The sequence below is a fragment of the Branchiostoma lanceolatum genome, chromosome 2, assembly GCF_035083965.1.
Source record: "Branchiostoma lanceolatum isolate klBraLanc5 chromosome 2, klBraLanc5.hap2, whole genome shotgun sequence".
Lineage (NCBI taxonomy): Eukaryota > Metazoa > Chordata > Leptocardii > Amphioxiformes > Branchiostomatidae > Branchiostoma > Branchiostoma lanceolatum.
Window position 1 is genome coordinate 36439631 of NC_089723.1, and position 21812 is coordinate 36461442.

The following is a 21812-nucleotide window of genomic DNA, read 5'->3' on the forward strand; positions in this document are numbered from 1 at the left end:
TATGCACAGCACTCATTTGCTGCAAACGTTCTGTTGAAACGTTGATCAAATAGAATGTTATCTATGTACCAGTGAATGCCATACTCTGTACCTTGTATAATTGTTGTGCAATAAAGTTATGTTGATCAAGGATTGGGCTGCACAGCTACATGCGAGCCTGTAAAGGAGGACTGACCTCCCATTGATCTTCGGATGAGAAGAAACAGTCATCTGTTGCATGCAACACAAAGCGCGCAATTGCTGTTAAGTAAAGAAATGTAGCATAGCGTTGGCGTAGCCTCCAAGGCAGGCTCTAAGAGTCTGGATTTATAAGTCTGTATATATAAGTTCTACTGCACTAGATTTCTATTGCACTCGGATGAGGCTGAATACGATCCGAGTGCAATAGAAACCGAGTGCAATAGAGCTGATATCCAAACAGAGAAGAGACAGACTCTTAGAGCTTTCTAAGGAGGATAGCACTGCCGCTACGTTTATGTATTTACTACAACGTCGTCGTCAGTGTTCTATGTGCACAGCTTATATAACAAGGGAGCAGCTCCAGTGGGTAGAACACCTTTCTCATACGGATAGCTCCATACTGGCAACAGAATCTTTAAGATGCTGAAGGCTCAAGAATTCAAGACACAGACGAATGTATATTTGTATCAGGATAGAAAGCAACTCTAATAACGGATTAATCTTACATAAATGGTTCTGTTTCTGAGCGAATGTCCCTCTATATAAAATCCTCGCCGGTTCTCAGATGTCTGGGAGAGAAGTTAGCCTTGATCATGGTAAACCGTCGCAAAGATCGGCAACAGCTAAAGGCTTTGTACCTAGAGACATGATTGAATATCGGTAAGGCACTCCAAGTCTCGAGTGGGCGTCGCGGGAGACGGAAACGTTCGGGAATTCTGGCGAACACCAGAGCAGGATCGCTCCCGAAAACCATCTGACATTAAAGTGATCTCATAAGTAACGTCCAGAAAGGTTTGCGCTCCAAGTCACTTTTAAATTGATACCAGTTAATCGACGTTGATTAGAAGGTGCGGGGGCGAGGTGGTGCGAGCACCGTTCCTTTTTGTTCTGCCTTCAGTACTGAAGGCGTGCTTGCATGTATGTACTCTCATTTTAAGCGTGCAGCTGTATGCTTGAAATGGGAGTACATGCATGCTGTCATCTTTTGCTACGTCTGCTTAAATTCTAATTACAAATGTATTAGTGCTTTCAGGCCATGAACAAGGCAATAGCAACGGATTTCTTTGATGCCTACCAAATATCGATTCATAAGGCAGTCAGTGACGACCGGCAAAGCAAAGCCTGTTAGTTGGTGATAATACTGAACCGTCTGCATGAGATTGGAGACGGAATACATGATGATATGAAGCATGCAGATACAATTCTTTAAAAAATTCAATACTAGATGTGCGTTTTGTCACATTCAAGGATTACCCAAGAATTATATTTTAAAAAGCAAGTCGTCGTTTAGCTAAGTGATGGTAAAAGTAAGGAATTGTACTTGATGCATAACAGCTCAGACGTCGACATTTGAAGTCATTATCGTGAATCGCTTGTCACGTGGAGTCCCATTCACTACATGCGGCACCCTCTGAAGTCCACCCGTCACTCAAAACCACGCTTCTTTTTGCACAGCCCTATACATTTTGTAGAGTTTAAGTTATCAGAGCACGTGCACATCTTGGACGGTTAGAGCAGGTGAACAAGATGTATAGGGAGGTAATGTCTAAGTTGTGAATAGATAGCCAGCCATGCCAAGCTCGTCAGGTGGAGTGCTATTCACCTCGTGTGGTCCTCGAAGGCTACCCGTCACTCAAAGTCAGACTTCTCTTTACAAATTCGCCCCCTCATTGACCGGCACAAAACAGACTACAATTTTGAGCTACTAGAGCACGTGAACGTCTAACACGCTGAGGCCATATGAATAGATAGCCAGCGATCTCAAGGCCTTCCAGTCAAATGGAGATGATTCCACTACGTGGCACGGCACGAAATCTGGTATTTAAGCATACTTAAATGCAGCGTAAACGTGACGTTTATTCACTATTTCCGCAACTTAACGACCCCTGTACGTCTGCTTAAATTTTGCATATAAGGTGCCCTTTCCGGAAGTACGTTCAGGTACGTTTCTGCACTTCTTCACGTGTATTTACGTGACCTTTCGACGCGTAAAGGCGTCGTTAAGGAAGATTTTTCCGTACGTTCCAACACGGAAAGTGTAAGTTTCTTGAGACCTTTCCGTACTCTTTCGTCCATCTTTATCACCCATTTCCGTCACGACTCTCCTTACGTTTATGTGCCGTTCACACAGCTTGAAAGGTTACCTAAAGCTATACCTTTCCTCGGGCTTTCCGTGACCTTTTTACGACCTAAGCGTGCTACAAACGTGGTATCTGCAAGGCGTAAATGCGTCGTTAGGGACAATCTTTCGTACGTTCAGGTACGTTTCTGCACTTCTTCACGTGTATTTACGCGACTATTCGACGCGTAAAGGCGTCGTTAAGGACAATTTTTCCGTCCGTTCCAAGACGGAAAGTGTTAGCTTATTGAGACCTTTCCGTACCCTTTCGTCCATCTTTATCACCCATTTCCGTCACGATTCTCCTTACGTTTATGTGCCGTTCACACAGCTTGAAAGGTTACCTAAAGCTATACCTTTCCTCGGGCTTTCCGTGACCTTTTAACGACCTTAGCGTGCTACAAACGTGGTATCTGCAAGGCGTAAAGGCGTCGTTAGGGACAATCTTTCCGTAACTTTACGGAAGATCCAACACGGAAAGTGTAAGTTTCTTGAGACATTTCCGTAATCTTTCGTCCATCTTTACAATTTATTTCTGTCACGATTTCCCTACGTTTATGTGCCGTTCACGCAGCCTAAGGACTACATAAAGCTATACCTTTCCTGGTGTTTTCCGTAGCCTTTTTATGAGCTTAACGTGCTAAAAACACGAGCTTAACGTTCTAAAAACACGAGCTTAACGTACTAAAACGTAGACTTTACAATAAGTTTCCTTTTCATTACACAGTATCTAATTTAATCCTTTACGACGACTTAACTTGCTACGGATGGCTTAAACATTCCGAAACCTTACATAGACAGGTAAATATGAATATGAAAGGCAACAGGGCCGATAAAAGTTTAGAACAATTTATTTCAAAGATTATAATACTGCACAAAAACAGGTTACGCCATTACAGCGAGACCCCTCCCCATCTTTACAAATATACACATACAAAATGGAATAGATGATTTCTTACATATGGACTACCAGTTTCATTTTTAAAAAAATGTCACCTTATACCAAACATTGCTAAACTATTCAGGCTATTCCTTACCCCAACTATTGACTATTACAAATAATTCAAGTTCCAACCCTAGCTAACTATTACATCGACACCAAAACGTAACCCCTAACACTAACTTTTCTTCCCTCCCGTATCTTATTAGCCTGGATGCCAGACCCCCAAACTCGTGACGATAGATATTTCAGAGTTTGGGGGTCTGGCATTCAGGCTAGTATCTTATTAGCCTCTACCAGGGTCCGTGGATCGCTCGGAAAATAGTAGAAGTTGGCCAAATAGAGTGAATAGTAATAATACAATCATTTTGGGTTGAATAACACTTACTAGGTACTTGCGGTTTCGTCATCAGTCGTTATATTCTAACTTGTACCTGACGCGGTCAACGTGGGATCAATCTCACATTGTCGGTAAATTCTCCCTTCACCATTTTGCGCCGTTTCCAAGTCCACGATTCCGGTCCCAGTGTTGGGCGAGTCGCCAGGAATAGTTCCTATCAAGACAGGTAGACAGGTTCCGATTTCACTCACGCCGTTGTTTAACCGTTGTCTCCACTGGTACCGGGTGGATTAGGAGACACAACAAAGTAATGATTTCCCCGTCCCGAATCCCGTGCCCGCATGCCCCGTTCAGCATCTCCATCCTACTCCGGATCCGTTTCACCAAACCTCCGTGGTTTTACCTAGAAAGTATAATCCTATGAAACCGCCTTGGTTTCACCAAGTTGTACAGACTGATGTCCTTGTCCCAGCTTTACATCTTTCCGCCGTCCGGGTTCCGGGTGGTAAGAACAACGTCGTGGCCATAACTTGTGGGTTGAAACAACTGAGTTCAAACTTCCTTCATAAGCTGTCTTCGCTGTAAAAAATCTCTGGCTCTGGGATATACGGTTAGTTTGAAAAAGCCACCCTTGTCTGTCATTGGGTAATGCCCTGTCACATGGTATTCCGCTAGTAAATATGGAGATGTTTCATTACCATCTCAACGAACCGCCCCAGCTTGTTTACGACTTCACACTGTATAAATTTGCAGTTGAAAAGCAGACGTACTTGCGTTACCCTTTTGCCCCGAACACAACAACTGACGTGAGCGACAATAGAAAATACTGTTAGCGGCGATCTTTCTAGTAGTTACTTAAAGATTATAAAAAGGAAAACTGCGTGAGAATACGCGTTATTTAATACAATATTGATACAAAACAAGGAACAAAAATACACAAATCTGCCAAAACGTGCCGGCGGCGCTGTCTCGATCCGCGGACTGGGCGAATCTGTGCGGTGGCCAAAGACAGTATGCCCGCCGACCTATAGATAAGCAATCCGGGGGAGTTGTTAGCTCAATGTTCCACGTTGTTTTCTAAAACCGAGAGCACCGTAAACCCAGCCTAAAGGTAACGGAAGAATATCGGAAAGGTAGAAATAACGGCGAGGATAAATTCTCGCTTCCCGACAGCTTTTCTCTACCTAAACAGAAGAGTGGGTTATGTAACTGAGCCTATATGTAACGGAAGGATATCGGAAAGGTAAAAATAACTGCGGGGGAAAACGCCCTCTTTCCACAGCTTTTCTCTACCTAAACATAAAAGAGGTGAGGTCTCCACCCTTCTATGTAAACCGATCCTATAGGTAACGGAAGTATATCGGAAAGGTAGAAATAACTGCGAGGATAAACGCTCGCTTTCCGACATCTTTTCTCTACCTTAACATAAAAGGGGGGAGGTCTCCCCCCTTCTATGTAAACCGATCCTATATCTAACGGAAGGATATCGGAAAGGTAAAAATAACTGCGAGGGAAAACGCTCGCTTTTCGACAGCTTTTCTCTACCTTAACATAAAAGGGGGGAGGTCTCCCCCCTTCTATGTAAACCGATCCTATATCTAACGGAAGGATATCGGAAAGGTAAAAATAACTGCGAGGGAAAACGCTCGCTTTCCGACAGCTTTTCTCTACCTTAACATAAAAGGGGGGAGGTCTCCCCCCTTCTATGTAAACCGATCCTATATCTAACGGAAGGATATCGGAAAGGTAAAAATAACTGCGAGGGAAAACGCTCGCTTTCCGACATCTTTTCTCTACCTTAACATAAAAGGGGGGGAGGTCTCCCCCCTTCTATGTAAACCGATCCTATATCTAACGGAAGGATATCGGAAAGGTAAAAATAACTGCGAGGGAAAACGCTCGCTTTTCGACAGCTTTTCTCTACCTTAACATAAAAGGGGGGAGGTCTCCCCCCTTCTATGTAAACCGATCCTATATCTAACGGAAGGATATCGGAAAGGTAAAAATAACTGCGAGGGAAAACGCTCGCTTTCCGACAGCTTTTCTCTACCTTAACATAAAAGGGGGGAGGTCTCCCCCCTTCTATGTAAACCGATCCTATATCTAACGGAAGGATATCGGAAAGGTAAAAATAACTGCGAGGGAAAACGCTCGCTTTCCGACATCTTTTCTCTACCTTAACATAAAAGGGGGGAGGTCTCCCCCCTTCTATGTAAACCGATCCTATATCTAACGGAAGGATATCGGAAAGGTAAAAATAACTGCGAGGGAAAACGCTCGCTTTTCGACAGCTTTTCCCTACCTTAACATAAAAGGGGGGAGGTCTCCCCCCTTCTATGTAAACCGATCCTATATGTAACGGAAGGATAACGGAAAGGTAAAAATAACTGCGAGGGAAAACGCTCGCTTTCCGACAGCTTTTCTCTACCTTAACATAAAAGGGGGGAGGTCTCCCCCTTCTATGTAAACCGATCCTATATGTAGCGGAAGGATAACGGAAAGGTAGAAATAACTGCGAGGGAAAACGCTCGCTTTTCGACAGCTTTTCTCTACCTAAACATAAGAGGGGGTTATGTAAACCGATCCTATATGTAACGGAAGGATATCGGAAAGGTAGAAATAACTGCGAGGGAAAACGCTCGCTTTTCGACAGCTTTTCTCTAACTAAACAGAAAACGGGGAGGTCTCCCCCCTTCTATGTAAACCGATCCTATATATAACGGAAGGATATCGGAAAGGTAGAAATAACTGCGTTTGAAAACGCCCGCTTTCCTACAGTTTTTCTATACCTTAACATAAGAGGGGGGAGGTCTCCCCCCTTCTATGTAAACTGATCCCATATGTAACGGAAGGACATCGGTAAGGTAAAAATAACGGCGAGGATAAACGCTCGCTTTTCGACAGCTTTTCTTTACCTAAACAGAAGAGAGGGTTATAATACAATGCTAAACTTTCTTCCAACACTAAGGTATTCACGGATCGAATTTTCGACGACCACTGTCGCCTTCTTCAGGATCAATAATGACCAATCACTGCCGAACGTAAACTCGCGAGAGTTACGGACACGTGACTAGAAGAGAGGGTTATTTTAACTGAGCCTATATGTAACGGAAGGATAGCGGAAAGGTAGAAATAGCTGCGTGGGAAAACGCCCGCTTTCCGACAGCTTTTCTCTACCTAAAAATAAAAGGGAGGAGGTCTCCCCCCTACTATGTAAACTGATCCTATATGTAACGGAAGGATATCGGAGAGGTAGAAATAAATAAAAGGGAAACCGCCCGCTTTCCGACAGCTTTTGCCCTACCTAAACATAAGAGGGGGTTATGTAAACCGAGCCTAATGGTAACGGAAGGATAGCGGAAAGGTAGAAATAATTGCGAGGGAAAACGCTCGCTTTTCGACAGCTTTTCTCTACCTTTACATAAAAGGGGGGAGGTCTCCCCCCTTCTATGTAAACCGATCCTATATGTAACGGAAGGATATCGGAAAGGTGGAAATAACTGCGTGGGAAACCGCCCGCTTTCCGGCAGCTTTTCTCTACCTAAACATAAGATTGAATTATATAAACCGAGCCTATATGTAACGGAAGGATATCGGAAAGTTAGAAATAACTGCGAGGGAAAACGCCCGCTTTCCGACAGCTTTTCTTTACCTAAACATAAAAGGGGGGAGATACCTCAGAATATAACTGTTGTTTTTTGTAAGCTGTAGCATAAACACTGATAAAAGAAGATCAACTCGAAGATAGGTATGGACTGTATGTCTAATTTTGCAACAAAGTAGACGGGTCTGTACAATGTGCGTGCACATGGTGCGTTGTTTAAAAAAAGGTTGTAACAGAAATGTCTTAAGTGGGATCGGTGTTTACTGCAAATGGGTGTATCTAAAGATCGAAGACCGTTTCGGGTATATCAGCTATTCTCCAAGATTTTAAAAATCGAGACACTATTAGTCCCCAGGAGAGAATATAACTGCTTGGAGAATATATCGGTTACTGATGTAATATAATGTTTCATCGATCTATACGATGTATATAAGGATGCTTAAAGTCCATGGAAAGATATAGAATGCATTTAATTCATCTTAACGAACGCGAAAAGGTTGCGGAAAGCTCAAATCTTACTTTCAGCGGCATTTACGGCCCCGTAAACCCTGTTGAAATATTTCCCGACCTTTAATTCTTGTTTCCGTCATTCGGAAAGTTTGCTTAAATATTCGATTTCGTGCCGTGTGGAGATCCGCTGCTCGTCACGTGGAGTCCTATTCGCATCGAGTGGTTTCTGAAGGCTACCCGTCACTCAAAGTCATATTTCTCTTTATAAAACTTCAACCTTATCAACGGGCACAAAACAGTTTTTTAGCTATGTGAGCACGTGCATGACCTGCACGCTGACGCCGTATTAATACTATAGCCAACCATGTCAAGGCCTTCTAGGCAGATATAGCTGATTTGACAAAGTAAAGATTCGCTATAGGCGTCAAGTGGAGTTCCATTCGCCTAGTGTGCTTTCTGAAGGCTACCCGTCACTCAAAGTCAGGTGTCTCTCTATAGAATCTCAACCTTATTAACGGGCACAAAACAGACTACGATTTTGAGCGACTTGCATGCTGACGCCATATGAATAGATAGTCCGCGATCTCAAGGCCTTCCAGTCAGATGGAGATGATTCCATTACGTGGAGATCCGTTGCTCGTCACGTGGAGTCCTATTCGCCTCGTGTGGTCGCCGAAGGTTACCCGTCACTCAAAAGTCAGGATTCTCTTTACAAATTCGCACCTTCATTAACGGGCACAAAACAAGTTTTTAGCTATCAGAGCAGGTGCATGACCTGCACACCGACTCGATGTACTAGTAATCATCGTTGTGAATAGATGGTCAGTTATCTCAAGGCCTCCAGTTAGATACTGCTGAGTCTGCAACACGAGGGGTCGCTGTGAGTACAGGCAACCATTTGTTGAATGAATGACCAGATATCTGTCGGGTTGAAATGAAGGGGAGGGAGAAAGAGGAGTAAGTAACGGAAACAGAGAGAGAATAATATCAGAGAATGGACAGTCAAGACACTTAGTAAAAGACTAAGAAAAAGATAGTGTTATAGTCAAGATTTTACATACTATTGGTGAATTTTACCAATCATGAGCCCCTTTGTAAATGATGACGCACTTCATGTGCATATTTCTATGAAATTGTTACATGCAAAGTCATGAGAAATAAAACTGAATCTGATCTGAATGCTATACAATCCTCTAGCTACATGACTATATTTAAAAAAAGAAACATTGCTTACACATCCTTACGCTCTGCGTCATGATATCTAGGTGTGCGCATGTCGAGGCCAACTCCATCGGGTTCAACATCGCTCTAACAGATTGAAATAAGAAGGGACACAAGTACAGAAATGGAAATGCAGTAAAGACTGTTAGACTTACACGTCCTTGCTTGTTGTATCTATCTAGGTGTGCGCATGTTGGACCGAGTATTGACAGACGCTGTGGAGGCCAACTCCAACGGGTTCAACATCGCTCTCACATATTAAAATAAGTACGGATAAAAGTACAGAAATACAGTTAAGGCTGTAACACTAACACGTCCTTGCTCTGTTGTATTTATCCAGGTGTGCGCATGCTGGACGGGGTAGTGACAGATGCTGTGGAGGCCAACTCCATCGGGTTCAACATCCAGCACGTGGACATCTACAGCGCCTCGTGGGGGCCGAACGACGACGGCAAGACGGTGGAGGGGCCCGAGAAACTGGCGCGGGCCGCTTTCGAGAAGGGAGTTAGGGAGGTCAGGACTAACATTCTTTCTTTTTTCTCTCATTTGAATACATTATGGGAAAATTAAACTGTTCACCAATTCCATTCAATAGATTGGACACACCATAATTTTCGACACAATCGCTCAATCCTCTTTAGCTATCTGTCCCAAGTGCTCGTATGACGTCAGCAAAGGGTCAAAGGTTGTTGGAAGTCGATATCGACACCCGATTTGCATACATGTTATGAGTGTGTTTTACATACGTGTCATAAGAATACTTTGATCTAAAAATAAAACAGTTGTAAAAATTTGAGGTGCTCGGCCAATGGTGCAAGCAACAGAAACTAATTTCCAATAATACTACCTCAAATACATTCCAATGGTAGAAAGATCATTTGCCACTGGGTTGTGCATGTGAGAGCTTTTGTTCCGAGTAACACTGGCGTAAGATTGGTCATTACGACACAATTAGAGTCAAACTGTCAACCATGCGACAGACGAAGACTGCCTCCATTGTATGACTACTGTAGTTCCAGCATTGTGAAATAATTACCTATATACGAACACAACTCTGTAGCACTAACTAGAACATTTTGAGAACGAATTCCTATTTTTTCTTAATAGCCTATTAAAAAACAAATCATCAGACGAAAAACTTTCAAAAGGACAGACTGTCATTCTGTAGTAGGTCCGTCCAGCCATAGTCGATGCCGTATACACGTAGGGCCGATTTAGATTAGGGTTTTACCATGACCAATATTGACCGACGGAAGCCATACATTATCAATCAATCAATCAATCACTCAATCAAATCTACATATGTTTACCAAAGGCGTGGTGGGAAAGGGTCCATATTCAAATGAGCGTCCGACAATTGCGGAAGAGACTGCGACTGTCAGACACACACCAAGACAAACACACAAACAGACGGAAAACAATACCTCATTCTTTATGGAGGTAATCAATCAATATATGTATGTTTACCGGGGACGTGGAGGGAAGGACTCCATCTTTGCCTGGGCGTCGGCATCCGGCAACGGCGACGGTAACTGCGACTGTCAGAGACACACACAAAGACAAACAAACAGACCGAAAACTATCAATCAATCAATCAATCAGTCGATCAATCAATCAATCGATCAATATATGTATGTTTACCAGGGACGTGGAGGGAAGGGCTCCATCTTCGCCTGGGCGTCCGGCAACGGCGGCAGTAACGGCGACAACTGCGACTGTGACGGGTACACCAGCTCCATCTACACGGTGTCCATCAGCAGCGCGTCCCAGCAGGGCCGGTCTCCCTGGTACGGGGAGAAGTGCGCCTCCACCCTGGCCACCGCCTACAGCAGCGGCGAGTACAAGGACCAGAAAATAGTAAGTCTTCTCACGTTGATGAAGGTTAGACATCCAGGTAAGAAGATACGCCAAAAAATAGTTGCTGAAGCTACAGGATGAACTGCAATGGAAACTTGTCTTTCAAAAGTTTTGTCTTACCCAACGACCCAAGAAGAGGTCAAGGGATAGGTGAGGTGAGTCGCTTGAGTAACTGTTTTTTGGAGTAAGTCTTCTCCGCTTTCAACATAGCGTTAGTTTAAGCCCCCGTCACACATGGCCGACCATGGCCTCCCGACCTTCTCCAGACCATGGTTGGGAGTTAAGTCCCAGTCACACATAGCCGACCATGGCCTCCCGACCTTCTCCAGACCATGGTGAGGACTTAAGCCCCTGTCACACATAGCTGACCATGTCCTCCCGACCGAGGGTTATGATGTTTCAATATATGGGAAACTATAAATCTTGTATGTTTTCCTGTCTACAGAGCAGCACAGACCTGCACCACGAGTGTACGGACAGCCACACGGGAACATCCGCCGCGGCGCCGCTGGCTGCAGGGGTGCTGGCACTGGCTCTGGAGGCAAAGTAAGACCCATTTTACTTTCCATTTTATTCTTTTATATTCTAGTCTGTTCTGTTCTATTTATTCCATTCCATTCTATGTGTTCTATTCATTCTACTAGTATTCTATTCTGTTCTGTTCTATTCTATTCTATTCTACATAATTCTATTCTATCCATTCCATTCTATTCTATTCTATTGTATTTGGGGTTGGAGAGACCCATGTACTGGGCCAAGTCAAACTTGAAATTGTTTACTGATGATTCTGTAACTATAATCTACTGCAACTATTCCTTTGTATCTGAGTCTTTTATTGTCACCTAAAAGGCCGAGGGAACCTCAGACGTTAGCCAGCCTCGGGCATCAAAGTCCTGACATAAAGGAACCAACACACTTACAGTATGTCGAAGAGTAGGTACAGTGCGCTTGGCAAAATTTAGAAGTTGCGAATCCGCATTCCACTAATGGCTACTTGAAAAGGCATCATGCTTCACCTCAATTGAGGATAGTAAAAGAAGAAGCCCAGAGTATAAAAACTGTACAGGATAAGAAACATGGTCTAAACTCCTGGTGTTGTTTTCAGTCCTGATTTGACATGGAGAGACGTACAGCACCTGATCGTGTGGACATCCGAGTACGACCCTCTCTCCAGCAACCCCGGCTGGTTCCAAAACGGCGCCGGCCTGTGGGTCAACTCCCGGTTCGGGTTCGGTCTGCTGAACGCCGAAGCCATGGTGGACATGGCCCTGACGTGGAAGACTGTACCGGAGAAGTTCGTTTGTGAAGTTACACTTGAGAACTTCCAGCCGAGGTGAGAACAATTCCCATTATACTTATTTTCTTTTAAAAGCGCTGTTTGACGTTTCGACTGCCTTTTCAGTGTAACGTGCATGTACAATATGTAAATGAACGTTTTAGTTAAAAATAGCAGAAAAGTATCACCCATTGGCAAAAAGATGCCTCGATACCTAGATTTGTTTAGAACACATGTTTGCCACATTTGCTGCTTTTCGGCACATCTTTACAGTACTCCAATTATTTCTCTTGACTGATAAATATCAGTTGCTTCAACATCTTCTTTCAATGGGTAAAAGTTGTGGGAAAGTCCAAATGTGTGGTAACGTTCAAATTTGTGGGGCCGTTTGGCGTAACGGCAAGGTTTTCGGCCTAGAACCCAGTTGTCTCGGGTTCGAATCCCCTGACACCACCGATCTTGGGCCCTTGGATAAAAAAGGGACTACACACGACTTTCCTCACTCCACCCAAGTGTAAAAACGGGTACATTTTGTGTGTGGGTCACAACACCAGCAATAGCTGTCTGTGTCCCACGTGTATTGCACTGTTGCGATTCTAATTTAAAAAAAAAAAACACAAAAGTTAATGAGTTCGTTATCACTAACGTCGGTTTGTTTCTTCCCGAAAAGGGAGCTTGGAAATGGAGGAGAGATCACCATAGAGCTGGAGACGAACGGTTGCCATGGCGACAGTCATGTGGAGGCTCTGGAGCACGTGCAGGTCAAGACGACGATCGACTACACCCGACGGGGAGACCTGAGGATAGTTCTGACGTCACCATCAGGTGAGCATAAGAAACATTCGGCGGTAAACATGTCAATGCCTGGGTGATAAACAAAGTCCAAGCATCCAAAGTGAACATTAGGAAAAAGAATCAACCTGTCCTTGGTGCTGAAAACAATAGAGAAGTCAACAACATTAACAAAGATATGAACTACAGTCAACCCTGTACAAGTGAACACCTCTACATAAGGACCACCTGGTCAATGTGGCCCTCATTTTGTGGCTCCTTAGACAATTTTCCTACTTACCCAATAATTAGGAGTCCTGTCTATAGTGACCACCTGTCTATTAGTAAGTAGACCAGATTCTGTCGGTCTCCTGAGTGGTCTTTTTGGGCAGTTGTGACAATAGTCCCGATTTTGTCTAAAACTGGCCTGGTCCAATTGACAACGGTGTTTTCATGTTGTTCCTGATATAATGATAAGTATACCTCAAATATGAAACTGAAATTCACCAGAAGTACACAAAGGTCGACAGTCGTCTGACATAAAATGCTCTGCCTTGTTTATCAGGCACCAGCACCACCCTACTGGACACCCGTCGCCAGGACAAGTCCCAGATGGGTTTCCAGGACTGGCCGTTCATGTCGACCCACAACTGGGGCGAGAACCCGCAGGGCAAGTGGACTCTCACCATCGAGGACAAGGTCAGTCAAAGTGAACATGAAATTTATTGTTATGTTGATGAAGGTTAGACATCCAGGTTATAAAGTTACTCAAGCAACTGGATAAAATTTGAAAGTCAGACGTTTCAGACAGCATCCGCTATCTTTCGTCAATGACTAAGGAAATATCTGGCAGAACTAGAAGAAAACAGTACAGCTTGACTTGAAGTCTTGCTCCAGACTTTGTTTTCAGTCGTAACATTCTGAAAAAAGGTCGTGTGTTCTCAACTAAGTTATATCAGTTGCAGTCTACAAAGGAAAAGAATATCTACTAGGCTATCTAAACGACGCACATTGTTTCTAAAGGTTATTTGTGCCGTCTTGTTGTTAATTCAAATTCATTTTGTTTTCCTCTTGGCCTGTAGTCTGACCACGCCGACAACAGCGGCGTTATAAAGGACGTTGTGCTGCTCCTGCACGGAACCCCGGAACAGCCGGCCTACCAGTCCGGAAGGAGGGTGTACACTGACTACAACCGCGTTCAGGATGACAGAAATGTGGACATAGTAAGGAATACATTGCTTTTTGTCACACAATATTTTCTATACCCTGTCGAGGCTTCTTGATTATCTGTTAAGCATGAGTCTATTACAACCGCTGAATGTTTGGACAAAACATCCCAACGTTTGAGCAGCTGCTACTTTGGACAGACTATGGCACACATTCTTAATTTAAGTTTAAAAAATGGCCAAGCTATTGAATAAATCTGTATGTGTACTAAATTAATCGTCTTGGCTTTTACTTGAAGTATCTTATTGTTTTCATTGTACAGATGTTGACTATTTGTAGCCGCATTACATTTCTTTGAATTGAATATCTCTAATCAAATGACCAACGTTGTTGCGTCAAGATTTATACAGCGTCATTTGTGATAAACCCTGCTTGGTATACATAGGAAAATATATTGGAGAATGTCTAGACGATAGAAATTCCTCCAATGATTTTATGAATCAATTCTAAACACATACTATACACTCTTGAATTAGGTAGATTAGCCCTTATACATAGAGAGAGAACTGTAGTTATGCGCCAGCCACACTTTGTACCTTGTACAATTGTTGCGCAATAAAGTCATATTTCAAATACTAATCTGTGACTTTTCTCCCCAGTTGGCTGCTAAACCCGCCCCAGCCTCCGCTGCCGCCCCCGCCCCCGCCCGGCCGACAGAGGAGCGAATCCCGGGCTCTAGTCTCCTCGGCCCCGCAGAGAGCATGGTGAGGCATTAACTATATATACCCCACGGACAAAAGTGTAGCGGGCAAACAATAGCGTTTTACAATATATGTAGTGTTTTAGTGGTTTTGATCTATAAGAAATGCATTTTTCTATAAATTGTTGTAACACCCACACACTGGGTACACTTCACATCTCATCTTGATATAAACAAAAGCAGCCGTAACATGATAACGCCATCACCCATAAACAACTCTACGGACAAACGTGTAGCAGCCTATTAATAAGCCCGAACAATAGCGCTTTACATTATATGTAGTGTTTTATTGGTTTTGTTCTTTAACAATTTATAAGACAATTGGTTGTAACACCCACGCACTGGGTCAACTTACCTTGATATAAAAAAAGGCAGCCACAACATGGAACATGATAATGCCATTAACCATACATATACCCTACGAAAAGATCTATTAACTAGCCCGAACAATAGCGTTATTAGGCAGTGTTTTACTAGTTTTGATAAAGAATTTATGATGATAGTTGTAACATCCTCGCATTGCCTATGCTTTACAGTTTACTTTAAAGGCAAATGCAGCCGCAACGTGGAATCTGAAAATGTCATTAGCTATGAATAAGGGTATGATCTAGGACAAGTGTAGCAAACCATCAACAATAACGTAATGTATACTAGTTTCGACACACACTGTAGAAAAAGTCCAGTTCTACAGAAATGGTCGATTGTGACATCCGCACATCGGGTATTTTATCTTATAAGCAAAAGCAGCCGCTACATGGAACTTGATAACGCCATTAGATATAAACATGCCCTATGGATCAGTGTAGCGACCAATTAACAAGTCCAAACAATATATAGTATAATGGTGTTATCCTAGTTCCCTAGTTCCCACATAACAAAAAAAATGTTCATATTCTGTCTCACAAGCGAATACAGCGCCGCACAGCCGAAACATGAATCTTGATAAAGCCACTGGACTTAAGTGTTTTAAGTCAGTACCTGCCCGATCTAGTTAAAGAAACAACAGCGTTTTATGATCCATGTAGGCCCAGGATAGCCTTGAAGTAGGATAACATAGATTAGCGACGAGTTCCAAATTAAACCACATCCCGTGTTCTCGCCATATGTGACCTGGCTGTTAAAAATATCCTATTCAGTTTATATGCACAATGTATGTATAAATATGACACACGCATGGCATAATAAATAATAAAGGTCTTCATTCGTTCAATAATCATAACGTTTTCATACATATTTCAGGTAATCGCCGAAACTCCAGAAAAAGAAACAGAGTACATGGTGAACTGGCAGGACGGACTGGCTGGCGATGAGAGTGAGTTCAACCCCCTCAACACGGGCCCGTTCGACCTCTATATGGACGGCGCAGACAGTGGGCCCTGGGAAGCTTTCAAGGTATATAAAGTGAGAGTGAAAATGAAAGTGAAAGCTCTCGGTGTCCTTCTACAACACACGCTACTACATTTACAAAGAATTTGATAAACTATGAAAATTAAACATTATGTCAAATTTACGATTTCCGAAGAAATGCAAAAGAAATGCATTTTGTATGTATCAATGTGACAATTACCATTAAACATTGCGGTAAACCCATTCACGATTTATTCCAAAATAATCCATACATGTGAGGTTGCCATGGCTACAAATGTACCAGACGGACAACAGGTGCGGCAGACTTAGCGCCGACCGGAGATACTAATCTCCCTGCTAAAGTAAGACGGCTATGTACGGGGCCAGTAAAGTATCGAGCGCTATCGTGAGGAACGAGCTGTTTCACATGATTATCTATTTTTGCGTGAGAAAAACGCAGGGTATGACTAACTATATATTAACACCAAAATGCGTATTGAGTAGATATTTAAAAAGTATTCTTCTAAACCCTCATGTGCTTATGTGTGAGGCCAGCAAAGAATGGCGCGATATCGCGAGGAACGAGCTGTTTCACATGATTATCTTTTTTTGCGCGAGCAAAACGCAGGGTATTACTAACTATCAACACCAAAATGCGGGAGTTTTGAGGTGTAGCCTTGAAGTAGATATCTTAAAAGTATTCTAAACCCTGATGTGCTTATATATTTGTCATGCTCTCGACGAAGGGATAGATTTTTCCACCACATCAGCTTAAAGGAGTCCTAAGCTCAGGAAGGGGGTATAAATGATGATTCTAGGAAACAAGAAATGCATATTACTTCACACAGTATACGATAAAGTACCCACTGATTCCGAGCCCATCAAAAAGCATTCAATATTCTACTTAATTCCCCAAGTACTCTCTAATTCAATCAAGTGATCTCAGCGGCAGTTTCAAAGGAACGCATGGAAGAAACATCCATGTGAGCCAAATATGCTTTAATTTATTTCATTGCAGTTGAAAAATATTCCGGCATTGCATAGACGATCTTTATACTAAATCGACTGATATTCATACCATATACTGCTGTGTGATACGTACTGTATGTATGTGTTACACTGACATGTTAGACTGAGATTTCAAAACACCTTGGCTAATGATCAGAAGAAATCGGAAGCGGGAAGCACAACCCTGCTCAATGTTATTATAAGACTTGCATAATCCATATTGATGTCTCTGGCATACACCCTGCTGATGCTTAAAGATCGCCAAAAGATCGACTTTCTTCAGAATCAAAGATCCCCAACTGGGCCTTGCGTGCAGCTTGGAATAGTTATATCTCATCTATGTCTTTATTTGTAACAGGAAATGAGGCCTGCGCGTCGAACTTGACGGCACTTGGGAGCTGCCACCCCCGCGAGACAACATTAGTACTGAAAAAACAGGAGCTAATTGACTTATTAGCATCAACCTTGTATTGACTTTGATCTTATTTTGGTCCCATATTGGACTCCATTTAAATATCAATTCATAAAACGCCTGGTGACTCACAGATCTGGTTTCAGTCACAGACGAAAGGTAGTGGATGCTACTTGAAATGTCAGACCGTTTCCTATACCTATTAGCATCAACTTTACATTGACGTCTTATTTCTGGTTCCCTATTGGACTACTTAGTATATGAAATTTCTCTTCACTCCATCTAAATATCAATTCATAACACGCCTGGTGCCTCACAGATCTGGTTTCAGTCACAGACGAAAAGGCAGTGGATGCTACCTGAGATTTATTTATTTCGATTTACCACATTTGTGGAAGGATTGACATAACAGGTGACTATCACCTTTTCAAGATGTCATCCCAGCCCGGATTGTAAGATTTGGACCATCGCACACCGGGGCATGCCCCTACTCTTTTTCGAAAGGTGTGGTGGGTTCTTTAACGTGCGCGGGGTGTGGCTCTCCCCAAACACGGGACCTCCATTTAACGTCCTATCCGAGGGACGTCCCTAACCCTAGATGAGGTAGGTACTCATTTACACCTGAGTGAAGTGAGGAAAGCCGTGTTAAGTTCCTTTCCCAAGGGCACAACGTCGGGACGAAAGTTCGGACATGTCTCTGGGCACAACCCGGGATTAGATCCCGGGTCCCATTGTTTGACAGCCGCGCGCTCTACACTTTCGCCACACGACGCCACAAATGTCTGACCGTCTCCTAAACCTATCCAGTTGCTCGATTAACTGTTACCTTGCGTATCTAATCATTCGTATTTTTCATCTATTTTTTCAGTACCAGCATCGGCAAATGAAATCACCAACCAGGTCACGTCATCCAGCGCAGGCGTACAACGAACCATCGTCACTCTACATCCGGGACCCGTGGGTATCCCAGAATGCCCCAGACAAAGAGGAGAATCTGGTGGACCTCTACCTACAGCTGCTGGGGTACGAGCCATGACGAAATCCTGGAAGAAAACGGAACCTCAGAAACCGGAAAAGAAAAACAAGCTGGTCTTAGAGAATAAAATTGTAGACATCATGTATGCTTACTGTCTGATACCGTGCATATGATCATCAGATCAGTGATTTTTTCCATCAGATTTCCTATCTGTGTAAGATAGACAAGAGTTAGTGCGAACAAACGAGCTTTATTTTTGATGATTTAGAGCTAGCAGGAGTTACCGCTCCGTACCCATAGTGGGAACAAACGACAGACTAGTGGGGATTTAAACTGTTACGCAAGACTGGGAATAAGCGCTTTCACACATTCGAGTACGCATGTGCGGTGTCAAAGGTGAAGATCCCTGGCTTGTAAACAGATCTCGTTTCAACCATTGTCAGTCGATTTGCATAACAATGTCCAGATGGGTTTTGTTTACGTCTCAGGGGCGTCTTACCTTTGACATCGCACATGCGTACTCGAATGTGTGAAAGGGCTTGTTGCTTAGCTAGCTTGGTGTGAATTTTTCAGACAGCATTCCCTATCTTAGCTCTGAATATTAGGTACTAGTAGTCCCGTGACTTGGGAGTCAAGAGTCAGTCTCAGACAAACAGACAAGAAAGTAAATGGCAATGTCGACCAATCTTCTTTCTCATTAACGACATATTAGAGAGTTTATTCAAGATCCAAACAGTTAAAGCTAAACTGAGTGACCTTCCTCGCATTGCCCTCCTAATCTTCTGTGTTGGATTGGCTTGGTGGGTTGGGTCACCTTTCTGTTTATATGAGTTTGAAAAGGAGAATGGGCAATGGCTGGGCGACAGTCTCCCACACACATTCATTTAGTACTTTACCTCAAGTCTAAACACCAGAACAATTCTCCGTACGTGATTCTCTGCACAACTTTCACCTGAATTGTGGTAAACAGTCTGGAACGTTGAAGCAATAGGCAAGAGTTAATAGCCGTGCTTGATATTGTCTTTGTACGATTTAGATGACTTGGCTGCGGTTGAGTGAAAAAAAGGACATTTAAGGTAGCACACTTCATAGCATTCACACATGAGACGGTACCGATATTGTCCCATATTCCTTATTGTTTCTTGAACTGGTCAATTTCTCAGAGCACTGTTGGGTGGCAATGTCCTCTTCCAATGCCAAAATGTGCTTCATAACAACATAAAACCAATATGTAAGACCGCATTGATGGTCTGTGTGGGTGGAGAAAGCGTTTTGACATGAAATTGTTTCCGGGACATTCCGGACAAATTGTTTGGACGTCTTTGACCGTTGGATCATAGCCACCAAATGTTTTGCCGAATCACACTGTTCAATAGCGTCGGTGAAAAGTTATGAGTAATTTTGACATGAATAGTGGTACCAAGAATCAAAACAACAAAACATTATTGTGTCGCACAAATATTCAACTTGGGTCAATTCTGAGGCCAACGATAAAACAAACTCCGTTTTGACGAGCGTTTGCTCTGGATCCCTAAAACTGTATAGTTCAAGGACTGAGCTGGTTTATTGGTGGAACCTTGCCAATTTTACATTTGGCCATACAGGTTGCTAGCCCTCTTCTGTATGGTTCTGCAGTATAGAGCGTTTTCACGTGACGACATATAGGGACACCGATATGAAGGCACGCACAGCTGTTTCCATTTCAATGAATCAGGATCAATCATAGCCCAAGTTTTCGGACAGCTAGAGATCTTCTGTCCCTCTAAAATAACCTCGATCAAGTTTGTATAGCTTAGAGAAAACAAACACCAGAAGAATACATAAAAAAACTGCCGATAAATTGGACAAAAAAAGAAAACACCGTGTACGCTTGAGCTACGGTTCGCTGCATATTGAAATTTAAATCAGGAACACCAATATGGCGGTCAGTGCTTTGACGTAGAAAGGTCATGGAAAACGCTCCATATCACAGGCACACAGAAATACCACCATTTTAGTCACAATTTTGCCGAAAAGTCTGAGAATGCAAAACAACTGATATAGTCTTCTACAGCTAATGTATATGTGTACGTCAGATCAGACAAAGCCTAAGAATGCAAACAATTCATGCGGTCTTCTAGAGTTAGTGAATATGTGTACGTCAGTCCAAGAAGGAGACAAAACTAAAAGCTCAACCAAGGACACAAACGATTAGCCAAAAAGACGGGATTTCATGTTGCTAGATACTAGTAACCTTTTTCTGTACAACTATCATACGAATTCAACAAGCCTACATGCTGCAGATTGGTATTTATTTTACAAAGACGATGATTATGACAAAGATACAATATGATATTATACGTGACTGTCGGATATAAGGTCAAGTTGATTTGATTATATGGATGACATCCACGCATCAGTTTTTGCCGATTCCAAAAACAAGTTTTTGACCATACTGTTAATCGTACAAAGCAGGCACAAAATGAGCTAATATATGCTGTAAATTGGCACAAAAAAATTGAAAAGGATATTGATGTCGTAGAATGTCAAAATCAATTCCTAAGTCAAAGAAGACGCGAAAGAACAAAAATGAAGAAATATTGTTCGGTATACCATACAATTATTTTTTTGCCAAACATTCTATTTTATTACGCACGCTCGCATTAGTTTGGGGTTTCATAGAGGATGTCATCCATATGATCAAATCAACATGGCCTAGGTACTATGTCATACTTCAGAGATAATGACAAGACGAGTACAATCAATTTGAAACGTCGCACAACTACGTATTTTGGAATATTCCAGATGCAATAAAGCAATTTATTCCCCTATCTTTCGGGCAATTTTCTGTCTGGTGATCTTTGTTTGGCTGAGTGTTATACAGTGTAAATGTGATAGGCGGTGCTAGTGCACGGTCAATTGGTCTGTCATGCACACGTTATATAAACACTAACACTTTCAATGTAGTGCTACAAAGTGCTAAGCAAATATTAGCAGGGGGGGGGTATCTATACAAGAGAAAAGCACGCCTGCAAAGGAAACTAGTGAATGTCCAAAAAACATGTGCATACCGCATGTTCTAGATAGATTGTGCATGTAGAAAAAGATGAACACGTTTCTAGGCTTACAGAGTATCATACAAAATATCCGATATGGAGAAATTGCAATGGGGACCAGTTTCAGCGTTAAAGGCCCAGAAATAAGGCGTTTATAAAATTAAACATTCTCTAAAAAATACCAATAGTAGAATGGATACCTTTATTAACATATAAGAATAATATTTCATTGAGCGCTAGGTATTCGTGGCATATGTCTTTTGGGCCCGAATATGATTTTTTTTCGCACGCTTACATCAGTTTGGGGTGCCCGCAGGATGTCATCCATATGCAGTAATTAAATCAGTAT

The 21812-nt window shown here is 42.6% G+C and overlaps 1 protein-coding gene across 1 annotated transcript in view; it reads left to right on the top strand.

The window, feature by feature from the left end:
• Positions 1 to 18569, top strand: part of LOC136428899 (neuroendocrine convertase 1-like) — a 38309-nt gene extending 19740 nt beyond the window's left edge. The window contains exons 7-16 of the mRNA XM_066418724.1: positions 9195 to 9367; positions 10499 to 10711; positions 11157 to 11257; positions 11817 to 12044; positions 12658 to 12812; positions 13324 to 13457; positions 13841 to 13981; positions 14585 to 14689; positions 15925 to 16077; positions 18321 to 18569. Of these exons, the coding sequence (XP_066274821.1) occupies positions 9195 to 9367; positions 10499 to 10711; positions 11157 to 11257; positions 11817 to 12044; positions 12658 to 12812; positions 13324 to 13457; positions 13841 to 13981; positions 14585 to 14689; positions 15925 to 16077; positions 18321 to 18488 (1571 nt within the window). The 3' untranslated portion in view covers positions 18489 to 18569. The remainder of the gene's footprint in view (positions 1 to 9194; positions 9368 to 10498; positions 10712 to 11156; positions 11258 to 11816; positions 12045 to 12657; positions 12813 to 13323; positions 13458 to 13840; positions 13982 to 14584; positions 14690 to 15924; positions 16078 to 18320) is intronic.
• The last annotated feature ends 3243 nt before the right edge of the window (positions 18570 to 21812 follow it).